Raw genomic sequence first — 15,851 nt, 5'->3', positions numbered from 1 at the left:
TCTGCCATTGCATAATGCACCAGAAGATCTGGGTCATTGGAGTTTGCTACGATCAATCAGTAAAACAAATAATATATACACTGATATGCTGGTACATTATGTGATGGCAGATCAGGGTCAATATTGTTTACAGTAGAACCTGACTTATTTTTGGGTACTTGCAGTACATATCAGGGATTCCAAAATTCTAATGGCTCTTGCAGTACATTTTTTTCAAAAAACTTAACATGGCTGTCAGATAATTGTAAAGTTTAATAAAAATAAATTTCAAACGAGGTATGACAAGTTATAATATAAAAGAAAACACTAATATATTTAATTTGTAAATGTACAAAAATTTGATCTACTTAATTAGTAAATGTACCGGAAAATGTGATACACTTATTAACTGTGCCTGAAAATGTGATCTACTGAATTAGAAAAGTTACCAGAAAATGTGATCTACTTAACAGCAAATGTACCAGAAAATGAGATATACTTAATTAGTAAATGTACCAGAAAATGTGCAAATTTTGGCATCAGATTTGCTGCTGCTTCACTTTTAATAATTATCTTTGCATGTTTCACTAGTTTTTCTCGTAGTGTATTTACTAATTTTACAAGAACAAGGATTTTCCAGGAAAATATGAGGGTTTTTTAAATTATTTTTTTGTCCTCAAAATTGTTTACCAATTTACTAAAATAATGGAAGGTGCAAGCAGCAAAGTTGCTGGAGTAAATCCCCTGGTCCCAGCACCTAATGACACCACTGCAAATACGACAGTTTTTTTCTTTTGATAATATTCACCCAAACAACAGTATTTTTATGCCACTCAGCTGTTTTCAAAAATAAATTATTAATTGACAAGTTGCAGCTTACAACCTCAAAAAACAGAGCAATTAATTGACAGACATTTCTAGTCAAGTTCAATGATGAAGTTTTTATTTGATCCAGTTGTCAAATAATGTCAGGGAGGTGATAATACAAACTTGGAAGTGGCTTTGCCAGTATCTTTTTTCTCTATAATTGCAGCCTAAGCTATAAATATTTTGCTTTAAAGGCCTGGTATGTGCTGACAAACCAATACACTATACCTGCATATAATTAAAAAGTACATAGTGTGTTGGACTAATGCAACTTTTTATAGTGGAAACCGTGGGGCAATCTTTCAGTTCTAGTTTTATAAAGTCCTGGCGATAAATTTTTGCACCTTTATTTTCTTGTGATTTTTGGCAAAAGCATAATTAAACAATTGGACAAACACAATGAACAAATAAATGCAATGGATATAAATGGCACTCTATAGTGAATATCTTATATGTCAAGTCAGAAAAGCACACTTTGCATTCATTTCTCAATAATTTCCAGCAAATAGGGCCATTTCGTAATATCTGATAAATATACCACAGCTGATTACTGAAGAAACTTTAAAGATAGTGAAGCAAAATATATATATATATATATATATATATATATATATATATATATATATATATATATAATATATATATATATAATCTACCAGTGTGTTGTTTAATAATTTTAACGTTTACTGCAGTAGTATTGGTCAGATTTTGCAATATACCACAGTTTAACTGACAAGTGGGCAGTGTTGGAAATCCTTTAACTGTTTGATACAGTATAAAAATGATCAGTCAGATCCATCTGGACAGCTGAATTATCCATAACAGAAGGGTTTCTAGGAATTTCACTTTCAACTTTATCTTAAATTGACCACATGTTCAACTATAAATTTTGTTCTGGGTTATTTCCACAAAGTAGCTTAACTAGCAAGTTGACAAGTGTTGAGAAAGGAAAACATTTCTTATGCTGACTTTCCAATGGCCAACAGTACACTAAACGATTTCTCCCAAAAGTAAAGAGATAGTAAAATTTAACAGTTTGCTAGTCTCTTTTACCTAGTGACTGGAGAGGGCAGTCAATAGAATGTCCTTTGTGGCTGAGCATTCTATTGGTAAGCATCTGACTCTGAAGGTCAACCTCAACTCTCTTCTGGTCATCCAAGCTCATGGGTCGACTCTTAGTGCCATGGCCTCGACTGGGGCTCGAGTCACTGCTCACTGGAATCAGATTAAAGAGATGTTAATTTGTAATAAATAATCTGTACCATTTTGAGGTATTAATTGGTAAGAAAATTGTAAATTATTTATAATGAAGATCTAATTCAACTGTACTCTGGACATCCAGGCTAATAAAGCAGCCATTACCACCATGATTGAGGTTTTGAGTCAACGCAAAGGTGTAATAAAGGAGAGAGGTTTTATATGTGAAACATTTGATATGGGATATAAAAACACAACATTGTGCTTTAGCCTAGGAAATGAATGCATCAAACAGTGGTTGATCCAGATCCCTCTTTTGCTGTTCCTGGTAGTGGGAGGTCATTAAATAATAATTACTAAAGGACTGACCTATTGAACATTTTAATTAACAATTAAAACATCAGTATCAGCTATTCCTGAGTAGAATCACCTTGAGGCACTAATGGGCTATAAGGTGGTGAAATTCTTCCAAATGATGATATGGAATGATGAACATCCAACTCCTCCAATGTGTTATCAATATCTTGATGCCAAAAAAAAAAGTCTGAAATCCACTATTCTTTACAAATAGCTATGCTGCAGAAACCTAATGATGAGGGTCAATCATGGAGCATAATTCTGGAAATGATAATCTGGAATGGAGGAAATTAAACTCATTCAAGGTTTCATCAGAATAAAACTGCATGCCAAAAGACTGAATTCCAAAAAATGCTGAATGCTGCAGAAACTAATGTAAAAAGGACAGGCAACCATGTGCACAATTCCTGTAAATATGCTGGAAATCAAACTCATTCACAGTCCTATAAGACTGAGCAGCATGCAAAAGTAGGTTTAAGACCAATAATCCTAAGGTGTGTGTGTGTGTGTGTGTGTGTGTGTGTGATTTGGATTTTTAACGTAGCTTTAACAATTTTTCAGTCATATCGCTACGATGTCTGCAGTGTGGCAGTTTATAGTAATGTCTAGCACTGGGGCATCATGCCACAGACATGTAGCATGATGTCCCACCCAGTCACATAATCCTGACACCAGGCCCACCAGTCCTAACACTAACCTCTTAATGCTGATCGCCAAGTGAGGCAGCTGTTAGTACCATTTTTGTAAGTCTTTGGTATGACTCAGCCGGGGATCAAACCCATGACCTCCCGCATCCAAGGCAGGTGCTCTAACCACTAGGCCCCCCGAGCGGTTCCAATAATCCTAAGGAATGTAAAGCTACCAAAGATAAAGTTATGCGAGACGTGTGCCCATAACTCATCTAAATGATAACAGAGGAAGCTGAATATTGAACTCTTCTGAGGTCTCATCATGATACAGTTCCATACCAAATATGGTTAAAATCCAACAACTTACAGTAATGTATTCTCGCAGAAACAAAATTGTTGAAGAATGGATGAATGTGTTATCTAGAAGGTTCCTGTCAAGGTGAGTGCTAATGAAGAGAGAACAATCTGTGAAAGGGTAAAAGATGATATTACTTGGCTTCTATTGCAAGCAATAAACAATAGGTCAACTTCAATGTAAGTAAATATGGTGACAGCTACATCTACTTATGTAGGTGCTACAAAGGCTCATAGTCTTGTGCTCTTTTTATTGGTCACATTATATCCTTGTTGTTCATTCTACACAATATAGACTTTGTTCATCTATCATTACAATGTGTTGTGACAGAATATTAGATCATTGTTGTTCATCAAACACAAATATTGATTTTGATCTGGGACAGCAGTATGTGACAATATGAAATCTTTGTTGTTCATTCTACACTTGATCTGTCATAGCATTGTGTTACAAGAATGGGTCTAAGCAATCTGCAGTTGCACAATATATAATTCCATTTATCAAAAAGTTGAATTAATCTTACATTTTAAACTATAGTTACTCCATGAATAAATATGGTAATCCCTTTGCTTTTTAATTATATATTACTTTCCCCAATCACGAACAAAATACACACACATGTACTTCTGACCATGGTATTGATATCTTTTGTAAATTTGATCTTTGACCCCTTCCCAGGGAACCCAACTAGATGGAGTTAAGAGTAATTCTTCTCATGCCCCTGGTTACTCTATGAGCAAAATAACTATCAAGTTTCATCAATTTCCACCCAGTGGTAGGAGGAAGTGTGGTAAAAGACAGATGTATGAATGGATGCACAGACTGAAGGTGTCACAAATTCCCTGGTACAAAAGCATGGGGATAAATAGAACATGCTGAGTGCACTACATTAATATCAGACTGTATATGTCATTGGACTGTAAAAACTTAGCACCGGATTAATGATGTCAGACTGTATATGTAACTGGATTGTAAAAACCTAACACAGCATTAATGACATCAGCCTGTAGAGTAATTGGATTGTACAAACTTACCACTACATTAATATCAGACTGTATATGTCATTGGATTGTAAAAACTTTGCACTGGATTAATGATGTCAGACTGTATATGTCATTGGATTGTAAAACCTTTGCACTGGATTAATGATGTCAGACTGTATATGTTATTGGATTGTAAAACCTTTGCACTGGATTAACCACACCAGACTGTATACATAACTGGATTGTAAAACTCTAGCAAAGTTCCCTCTACTGTCCAGGTTTATACTTATCTAGAAAACATATTCACTAAATAGCAGGTGTAATACAGTACTGTAATTAATGATTCCAATACAAATTATGAAATCATGCATTATGGTCATTCAAACACATTTCTTACTAACATTATCTTTAAGTACATAGCTCTGTACACCATAGATAAGAAAAGACCATTAAAACAAACAGGCCCAAGTGGGTCTGATCTGATATTTCCCACATGGCTTAGTATATAACAGATGACCATATTCTTATGCAAGGTCAGACGTATTTCCAATGTTTATTATAAATGTTTTGCTATACCATATTTGCCGGCCTATAAGATGATACTTTTTGACCAGAAAATCTTAGCTTCCTCTTATACTCCAAATCGACTTATATATGGATTATGTCATCTGAATCACTTTAACATATTTTTCATATGGAAAATAATTCTCCAAGAGTACGAAACATATTGTGCAAAAAATATTTCAATTTGGGGAAGAGATCGTGTATGAACAAATATAGGATCCCACAGTGAGTATTTTAAACAATTACATGATTGTCAGTATTAAAAATGAACAGATCAGATGTGATTGTGTTAAAGCAGCATGCACCAGTAATGTACGTTGTTTGTAATATATGTTGTTTGCATTTAATTACATATATGTGCGTTAGAATTTACAAGTTACAAGATGAATAACCATGACAAGGACATATTCCATCACAATTTTCTTATTGCACCTAATGATCAAATAATCCATATGCCCCATTCAGAGAAAGACAGACAGACAGACAGATGTCTTCACGATTGTAAATCTGTATTGTTCACTTACCTGATGACTGATTTTACTAGTGTACAAGTGCAGAACCATATTCCATTATCAATTAATACCACTAATTAAGTGATTCCTTCTAATTTTTGTTTCCACTTCCATTATTACAAGACTCACATGGCTTTGTAATGGTATTTACACGCTAATAAAATATGTTACGACTGTATTCAGTCATTCCAAGATAACACCTGTTTGAGGTCAAGATTCTGCAGACCAGATCAGATTAGCGAGGCTACTAATAGGGAAATGAGGCTACCCATAAGTATTATGAATACCGTACCATATAGTTAAAGGAAATGCCAGATGTATAGTCTCTTGTTCATAATCAAGTCAGACAAAATCTTTAAAAGTCAAGTTTACTATCAAGCTTTATTTTGTAGTCAATAGAACTGAGTTTGTCTTATCCAAGACTGGAAATGCAGTACAACAGAACTATGTTTTGACTCCCCAACTGGAAATGCAGTACCACAGAACTATGTTTGTTTTGACTCAATGACTGGAAAATAATGCAGTACAACAGAACTATGTCTTGACTCCCCAACTGGAAATGCAGTACAACAGAACTGAATTTGTCTTGACTATCCCAACTGCAAATGCAGTATAACAGAAATGAGTCTGTCTTAACTCCCCAACTGGAAATGCAGTACAACAGAACTGTTTGTCTTAACTCCCCAACTCAAAATGTAGTACAAAGAACTATGTCTTAACTCTCCAACTGGAAATACAATACAATATAACTATGTTTGTCTTAACTCCCCAACTGGAAATGCAGTACAATATAACTATGTTTGTCTTAACTCCCCAACTGGAAATACAGTACAATAGAACTATGTCTTAATTTCCCAACTGGAATGCAGTACAATACAACTATGTTTGTTTTAACTCCCTAACTGGAAATGCAGTACAATAAAACTATGTCTTAATTCCACAACTGGAAATGCAGAGCAATAAAACTATGTTTGTCTTAACTCCCCAACTGGAAATGCAGTACAATAAAATTATGTCTTAATTCCACAACTGGAATGCAGTACAATATAACTATGTTTGTCTTAACTCCCTAACTGGAAATGTAGTACAATAAAACTATGTCTTAATTCCACAACTGGAAATGCAGAGCAATAAAACTATGTTTGTCTCAACTCCCCAACTGGAAATGCAGTACAATAAAATTATGTCTTAATTCCACAACTGGAATGCAGTACAATATAACTATGTTTGTCTTAACTCCCTAACTGGAAATGCAGTACAATAAAACTATGTTTGTCTTAACTCCCCAACTGGAAATGCAGTACAATAAAACTGTGTCTTAATTCCACAACTGGAAATGCAGTACAATAAAACTATGTCTTAATTCCACAACTGGAAAAAATGCAGTACAATAAAACTATGTCTTAATTCCACAACTGGAAATGCAGTACAATAAAACTGTCTTAATTCCACAACTGGAAATGCAGTACAACAAAACTATGTCTTAACTCCCCAACTGGAAATGCAGTACAATAAAACTATGTCTTAATTCCACAACTGGAAATGCAGTACAATAAAACTATGTCTTAATTCCACAACTGGAAATGCAGTACAATAAAACTATGTCTTAATTCCACAACTGGAAATGCAGTACAATGAAACTGTCTTAATTCCACAACTGGAAATGCAGAGCAATAAAACTGTCTTAACTCCCCAACTGGAAATGCACAGCAATAAAACTATGTTTGTCTTAACTCCCCAACTGGAAATGTTTGTCTTAAGTCCTTCATAATATGCACAGTGCTCACATAAATGATGAAGTTTAGGTTACCTAATCTGTATGTTTATGGACATACATCAGTTTAGCTAACATAATAATTAGGATAAATGAAATAAACAAGGTTTATACTGTCAAGGCAAGAAACTTTAACTGTGTTTAAATTTAGTGGTCAGACTGAACAATCTTCTAAACATAATTTATTAGTTTGCTTAAAGAATATCTATCACTAAATATATATAGGTGCTGACATATACGGGACACACCTCTAATGCACTGTAAATCCCATCCCAGTATAGAAGCTAAATCACAATCAATACACATCTCAAATAGGCTGTAAATTGCCTTCCAGTATTAGGAATGAAGCACAATATTTGCACTAGCTGTAAAGCAATGTCATATGAAAATAAAAAGATATAAAGAGACACATACAAGAGGAAAAAAGTGAAAATAATTTACTATGTCCACAACTTGTACATCTGCTGATGTATGTTACTAATGAAAGCTTAATGAGAGTTAAACTGTAGGACCGCTGCTGATATAAAAAGTTAACTTTTTAAATATTTTGTCAAGATATGACTTAACATGAATGTCATCAGTCATGATTGAAACAAGAATTAATTACCAGTAAATGGTTAGTAAGCTAGAACATATGAATGTCAGAAAGAAAAAGAAAATTTTTCTTTTATAAAAGGGGCTGACCATGACCTATATGTGAAGGACGCTCTCATATTTGATAATGAGGGCATTTAGTTTGGTAGATAAAGATACATATATACTGAAACTATATTACCATTTCTCCATCTTTACAGATATTACAAAATATTACTTTTATTCCTGTTCAAACAACTTGTATGCAAGTGAAAATGACCATTTTTCCTGAATATTTTGTCCAAGACATAAACATCTCTACTGTGTACTTATGTGTAGGCTAAACAGTCCATTCTAGTCAGAATTGGGTTAGTAGACTAGACTGCATTTTATCCTTATATGCCTATCAATAACACTTATATAATAATGGTCTGGTGTACTAATTAAGAACACTGGTTGCAGTTCTAGTGCTTATTTTTCTTTTGGTTCAGGCAGATGTACTGCCACTGGAGATAAGGTGTTCACAAAATCCATGTTGAGTTAGATGCACATTTCCATTTTTGGTAAAAGTGTCATCCCAATTTTCATGCATTGAGTCAAAATAATGACAAGTGTAAACCCAACTGATAGGCCTTCATCCTAATGGCCTCTACATAAGAAGGAAGTCCAGTTTCATTCTTAATAAAGTACCAAGGATATCCTATGTCCCTTGTATGCTATGTGTATCAATGCTATAGAGTGTGTATGCTATATAGTCTGTATGTAAGGACGCCAAAACTATTTGTCAAATTTTTCCCAGTTGTCTTAATATATATTTTTATGTGGACTTTTCAAAATCATTTGTTGTCCTGGTACAGATTAAGATAATTTTGAAATTATTTGCAATTTAGAATTTTGGCGAGAGGTGAGTTTTTCAAATACTCTTTCGCAGGCCTGTCCTCTTCGTGAAGCACCTTGTGACATAGCCCTGCGACATCTATGCATCGTACTTTATCCACATGAAGGTCCCCTGTTTCCCTCCTAATACTTTAAACTTTTTATTTTCAATTTTGTTAGTCCTATACTATTTAGATACCCATTATATTTTAAGAGTGTTGGTTAGAGTAAAAAAAAAAAGATAAAAATACTAATATCCTTAAAATGTTAAAGAAATTTTAGTTATGTTCAAGATGAGTTGGAAACATATGTCCGAGTTGAGGGATGAGGTGACGGCTCCAGCCCGTGCTCTGGTGGTGGCACACACCAAGTGGGTAGCAAACCGAAGCCTCTCCTCCCATCCCATCTCTCATTCTCTTTCAACCCCCCCCCCAGCACTTTACATTTAAGTATTTAATATCATTTAATTAACAGCCTAATTCTGAAAGGAGTGGCAAAATTCCAGTTTGTATATTTGTTTACTAATGGCATAGTTGTATTGAGGCATCAGAGGGATAACTATAATTTGATTCTTTTGGCAGATAAAAGCCCACATTTTGCGGTACAAGCCCCTAAGCGGGCGGTAAACCGAAGCCACTTTCCCACATCTCCCCCCTGGTCAATAGCTACGAGGGTAGGCTATTGTCCTATTGTGATAATCTGCCCACAGGCCATCATGATGGCTGTTATATAATCTGTTATTTTATATAACGTTTTCTTATTGAAATTTCCATCCATATATTGCTCCTCTGGTTATTCTCTCTTATTTTAATTTCCATTATAACTCCTACTCTATCTTTTTGTGTCTTTTCACATTGCACCATTGTATCTATCTTACTAAAGGGTGCTTTTTTACACAGTGGACATTTAGGCGATACTCTGATCATATTCCATCACACTGCCACCTATCATGTCAACCACGTATTATGCATGTATTTGAAGCAGAGGCTTTTAATTTTTAGGAAGCCTAGTTTAGCCCAGTGCCCCCATGCTCTGTCCCAATTTATGTCTATATTTTCTTGTTCAACCTTGCCTCTGATTCTTTTTGTAATTTGTTCCCTTACCCATCTGTATGTCAGTTTTCCATCTTGTTCCCATAATTTCTGTGCATCCCTGTATTTAACTAACAGATCTTATATATATTTGAACTTTCTTGGGACTTTCAGCTTTTTAGTAAGTTTATTGTTTTTATAAATATCCCCCATATTTCTCATTGTAAACCCAAACCAGTAGATGTATAGCTGTTCCCAGGGCGATGTTGGTTCAGAGCTTATTTTTGTAAACCTATTTAAATTTAATAATTTCATTATCTATTCTGTATTTTTTTTTATATCTATAGATTTTAAGACACAGTTCATATTGGCATACACATGTTTTGGCCACTTGGGCCCGCTCTATTAGGCAGAGTGGCATAAGTGCCCAGATATTCACATTGTTTTTTATTTTCTTTTGCATAATTATGCAGTTTTCTTGTTTTTCTCCTTTCCCAAAGAAAATTCCTAATGCTTTAACTCAGCCCTTGATTAGATGTGGAGGTATTCCAGGGTGATTCCCCCACAAGTTACCTATTTTTAGTATTTCAGTTTTGTCATGGTTAATTCTAGACCCATTTGCTCTTCCGAATTTTTCAAAGTCCTTTTTGAGATGTTTAAAGGAGTTTGCATCTCTTATGAAGTTAGTACAATCATCAGCATGTTGGAGCATTTTTATTTCTTCCCATATATTTGGGATTTGGATACCTTCTACATTTTTATTCAGTCTAATTTTGATACTTAGAATTTCAATTGCTATTACATATAGTAGCATTGATAGTGGGCATCCTTGCCTCACCAATTTTTTAATGTCAAATTTCTCATTGGCAGCCCCATTTACCTGCACTTTTGCAGTGATTTCTTTGTACAGGATTTTAATCCAATTTTGGAAATTATTTCCAAAACCAAATTTTTCTAGTACTTTTTGTACATAGTTTTGTTCCAATCTGTCAAAAGCTTTTTCTTGGTCAAAAAGTACCATAGCACCTTTTTGACCTGTCTCTTGTAAGTAGTCAATAATGGTCCTTATGCTTGAAACATTATTTTGTATGTCACGTCCATTTGCCCTGCAGGTCTAATTATAATCGATTAATTTACCATTCCATTTTTATCTCTATTAGCTAGTATTTTTCTTAAAATTTTATAATCTATATTTAGGAGGGAGATGGGCCAACAATTTTTAAGTCTTCCCTCTCTCCCTTCCCTCTGTATATTAAAGTAATAATTCCCTCCCTCATCGATTCATTGTATCATTTCGTTAAAGTATATAATTATATAACTATTCAAGAATGGGCGACAACTCACTTTGGAATATTTGGTAGAATTCTGCAGTGAGTCCATCTCAACCTGGGGATTTCTTTTTAGCTAACTGATTTATAGTCTTTATAATTTCTTGTGTGGAAATGAAATCACTACATACGAGTTTATGTTCTGGTGATATCATCTCACATGTTATTTCATCTAAGTAATCATCTATAATGTCCGGTTGAATTTCTTGTGATTTGTATAATTTGTTATAGAAATTTCTAATATGATCTAGTATTTCTGTTTTTCCTGATCTTACTTTCCCCCATCCCTGAAAGTTTCTATATATTTCCCCCCACTCAGCTCTTCCCTTTCATATAGACCCTCTGCCCTTTTATATATTTATGTAAATTTTCCCGCCCTAATTTCTCTGGGTTTTGTTTCTTCCATCTAGTAATAGATTTAGTTTATCTTTTGATTTTTGTACGTCACTTCCATTATGTTTTTCTCTAGCCATCTTTTTATCGCTTCCTTCTTCATTTTATGATAAATTATGGCTAATGGCTTTCTTTTTAAAAATGGTTTTTAAAGTGTCCCATTCCTTTATAATATCCCTATTTCCCTTGCTAGTAAAATGTCTTATCAATACTTGGATTTCTTCAATACATTCCTTTTCTTCTAGAATTTTGATATTCATCTTCCATGTACCCTTTCCCCATTTATGTTTATTTATTTTATTCCTCTCCAGGTAAATCAATTTATGATCGGACACTTTGATACCCGTAACTCCTACATTTGTATATACATTTTTATCATAATTAGTACAGTAGAACTCCAATCTACTACCCTTTTACCTTGTATTGAAAAGTAAAATCCCTTCTTAGTACATTTAGTCTTTATATATATATCTACTAAGTTGTGTTTATTCAGAAGATTTTCCATCTGCGGTTTAAATCTGATATCAGTAGTTGTTAGCTCCCCTACCCTATCTATTTCATCTCCCACCCAGTTAAAATCACCCTCTAAAACAAGGTTTTCCATTGAAAACTTTTCCAAATATTTAAATAAGTTTAAATAAATTTTGTTTCTTGCATTTGTTTGCAGGCATTTATATATTTATATAGTGAATGTTTTCTATTTAAATGTGTATCATCCTTCCAGTAAAATTATTCCCTTCCTCTATTCTCTCCCAGGTTATTCCTTTTTTGTTTTTAATTTAAGTAGCTACACCCCCTCTTGAATCTTCCCCTTTAAAATCATCCAGATTTAGGACTTAGGATTTAATTTTTCCCACTGAATTCAGTCACATCATGATGTGTAACAAAATTATTGAATAGTTTAAATATGTATGCAATTTTTGCAATGGAATTACATATATTATGGATTAACTGTAAGCCCCCATGGTACGATATCAGACGGCAAGTAAACGGTGTTGATACTCTGTTCATGCTATATATCAGACGTTGTATTCAGAGACAATGATCTGGGGAAAAAAATTATTGAATATTGTAAATCTGTATGCAGTGTTTCAATGGAATTACATACATTATAGATGAACTGCGTGCCACGACGGCATGATAGTAAACGGTGTTGATACCCTATTCATTATATACATTAGACATGAATATACGTATATGTGCCAATTAGTTGTTCTCTGAAAAAAGTAAAACACTGTAAAAACCCTCATTAACATGACCCTGATATTAACACAATCCAATTTTATGGACCCTAATTATTGCGTTACAGCGGGGTTCCACTGTACTGAAATATATTTCCTGATTGGTTGTGCAGTGGCCTCATTCTCACAATGTGTACCAATATTGTAATTTTTCCTGGGAAAACCCTTCTGAATTATACAGTGTGGTAGGTAGCACATACCCAGCACAGTGGGTAAAAGTACATTAGTTCCCATACTTTGCGCTTGGAGGGGGGAGGGGGCTAATAGTTATCTGAAATCACATGACCATTAGAAGCATAGCACAAATGTCTTCAAGCAAGTAAACATTCTGCTTACCTGGGGCTGCAAGTCCTGATGCCAGCTCCAGAATACCATGGAGTTGTCTTGGGGACAACAAGATATGCAAAGACCCAAACTGACATGATATGTTCAGCTGAAATGACAAATAATGAGAGGTATAAATAAATTTGACCATTTATCTGGAGTTCAGATGGATGGTGTGTTGTTGTTCTTGTTGTAGGGTTTAACATTATTTTTCAGCACAAGATAGGATATACATTGTGGCCAGTATAAAAGGTGGAGGAAGAATCCGGGAAACCCTGGAAAGAACCACCGACCCACAAGAAGCTACTGGCAACCTTTCTCACATACCCACATTGCCCGAACCCGAGACTCAAACCCACTGAATGGTGTGTACATATTGCTCTTACTGTATATGCTCGCTTATATAAGTCAAATTCCACTGCATACTGCACATATCCAGATTTACCACTGCATAATGCACTGGCAGATCTGGGTCTATGCAGTTTGTTTAAAGTAATCAGTAGAACAAAAACATAGACCCTGCTTTGCTGGCACATTATTAAATAATAGATCAGGGTCTATGTTATATGTATTTGGACAACACATCTGTTAATACAAATGAACATGCATTCTTTCACTACCGCAATAAGGGCAAAATAGGGCAAATGGCTGGATAGATGGTTTGAGAAACTGAGCTGTCCAGATGAATGGATAAGCATGCATAATAAATATATGCTGGCATTGCTTAGCAATGAGAAAGACATGAGTCATCAATATCTACAGTACCCTGGTTTCTGGCATGGTATATAAGACTACAAATGAGACTACCATATGGTCAAATACTCTAAAACTTTGTACCATTTATGCTACTTTCAAAAGTGGAACTAGATGAATACAATTATTAATGGTTAGGAAAAAAAATGGGACAGTTCTTACACTAATATTATTTTTCCCTGTTTTGTCAAGGCAGGTATATCAATCTGGACAAAATCAGACCAGTAAATGAGGTTATCTGCATACTACCTGTTACATATGGTATCTCATTTCTGTAACCTGTCAATTAGTTATAATTATTATCTCCATCTACAAGTCATAAGAAGTCCTTTATTGAAAAACCCATGTCAATGTGGCCATCCAATCAGAAGCAGTAGTCTTTGGTCAAGGGTAACTTATTTTGAATCAGGTACGGAACCTGCTTATCTGTGATGGTATATGAAATAGCATATTTAAATATATGAAGGTTGATGACTGGCTGCAAATAATCACAGGAACAAATTAATGTAACTTTTTCAGAAAAAGCCTATGTATAGGTAAGTTATAGACAACAGAAGGCCTGAACTAAATTCATTTTATTTTATTGCCATAATCCACAGATACTACCACATGTAAACATGGAGTTCTTATTTTTATCGGTGGTACCAGCAAGGGAAAAATGAGCTATGCAGCACATCATTTTCATCGTTTTCCTCTTTCATAGATTGTTTATAGGATGTAGGAGTGTTTAAGCAGTCTTACAAGAAAGCATAGTAATTTGACCAAATATTAACATCTTGGTCTTTGGAACTTCAATTACTGATAGTTTTCTGTGCCTCATACCAAGATTTTCAAGACAGCCACCATGGTGATCTTAACCTGGCCATCAGATCACCACCATTTTTCATGCATGAACATCAATATTCATAAAAAGTTTTGTAATGACAACACCCATATATAGAGGATCTCAAATGGGTAACAATTTAATACTGAATTTATGAAACGAATTGAATAATGTCCAGCTTTTGAAAGCCTTGGCTTGCAAAAGCTGGACATTATTCAACGAGTTTCATAAATTTAATATTAAATCATTACCCATTTGAGATTCATTTTATCACATAGTTTTTATTTCAGTGGAAATTATTTAGATAGAAAGAAGAAGAACGAATAATTTTGTCCATTCTGACAGATGGTGCACCTTTCATTTGTTGTGCATAAAATAGTCTCAAACAAAGTTGAACCAGTAAAAGTAGATTGTACTTTTTTACAAACTATAATCAAAGAAAAAGCTTCTATCAGAATAAACAGAACATTTTATAAAGACAAAATCATTTTTCAAAACAGAATGATCAATGCGATGTGATGCTACATTATTTGATAAGGTAAACAAACAGTAGGCATAGAGTACATGTTTACCCTAAAATGTCCCTTTCAGAACTAAACATTATATTGTTGCGATATTTATTTATTTAGGATTACTGGATGCAGAAATTCCCACATTTACTGCAATGCGTTTGTGACCGGATGTTTGCAGTATTTAACTGGAATAATAGACTGTACAGAAGACGTAAACAAATTTCTTTTTGAGTCAGATTTGCATCCCATATATACTGAGTAAAGATGCTGTGGTTGGATAAAGTTCTGTTAATTAGGAGACCCATTTATGTCCTAATTCGTCTGTGAATGGAGGTGAGTTTATTTACTTCTGTAAGTTAACATTTAAACCATGCTTGTATATACAGTGGATTCTATGTCTATGTTATGGATATACCACTTCCTCACCCCACACACCATCAAATAAGCAATGCCCTTAGGTTTACTTCTTATTGTTGTTCTTGTCTTGTAGTTTTACGCCATTTTTCTCATTATGATATTGTTATACATGACATAACAAATCCCTGTAGGGGTAACATATCCATATTCAGACAGCCGAAATAATTTTTCCTCAATTTCCTTTCGCAAGTCGAGTTCAAAAATGGCCACCAAAAATGTTCATTCAAAACCAAACATTCCAGAAGGCGGGGTTAAAGTAATTTTCCCATGATTCCAGCCAATCAGTAAAGAGGATACTGCACAATAATTTCATGGGCTTATTTGGACCAATCAGAATCACATAAAGTGATATTTTAACATGTG

General features: G+C 34.3%; 1 protein-coding gene across 1 annotated transcript in view; it reads right to left on the bottom strand.

Annotated features, from left to right (window-relative positions):
* The window catches only part of LOC149804667 (autophagy-related protein 2 homolog B-like), a 206,742-nt gene extending 192,160 nt beyond the window's left edge, over window positions 1-14,582 (bottom strand). Inside the window, exons 1-3 of the mRNA XM_089933186.1 lie at window positions 14,559-14,582; window positions 12,996-13,092; window positions 1,900-2,061 (exon numbers count right to left, since the gene is read on the bottom strand). Of these exons, the coding sequence (XP_089789312.1) occupies window positions 1,900-2,061; window positions 12,996-13,092; window positions 14,559-14,582 (283 nt within the window). The remainder of the gene's footprint in view (window positions 1-1,899; window positions 2,062-12,995; window positions 13,093-14,558) is intronic.
* Between the last annotated feature and the right edge of the window lie 1,269 nt (window positions 14,583-15,851).

This window comes from Sinohyriopsis cumingii, chromosome 2 (genome assembly GCF_028554795.1).
Source record: "Sinohyriopsis cumingii isolate HCF-2022 chromosome 2, ASM2855479v2, whole genome shotgun sequence".
Lineage (NCBI taxonomy): Eukaryota > Metazoa > Mollusca > Bivalvia > Unionida > Unionidae > Sinohyriopsis > Sinohyriopsis cumingii.
This window is presented reverse-complemented; position numbering and strand designations above follow the sequence as displayed.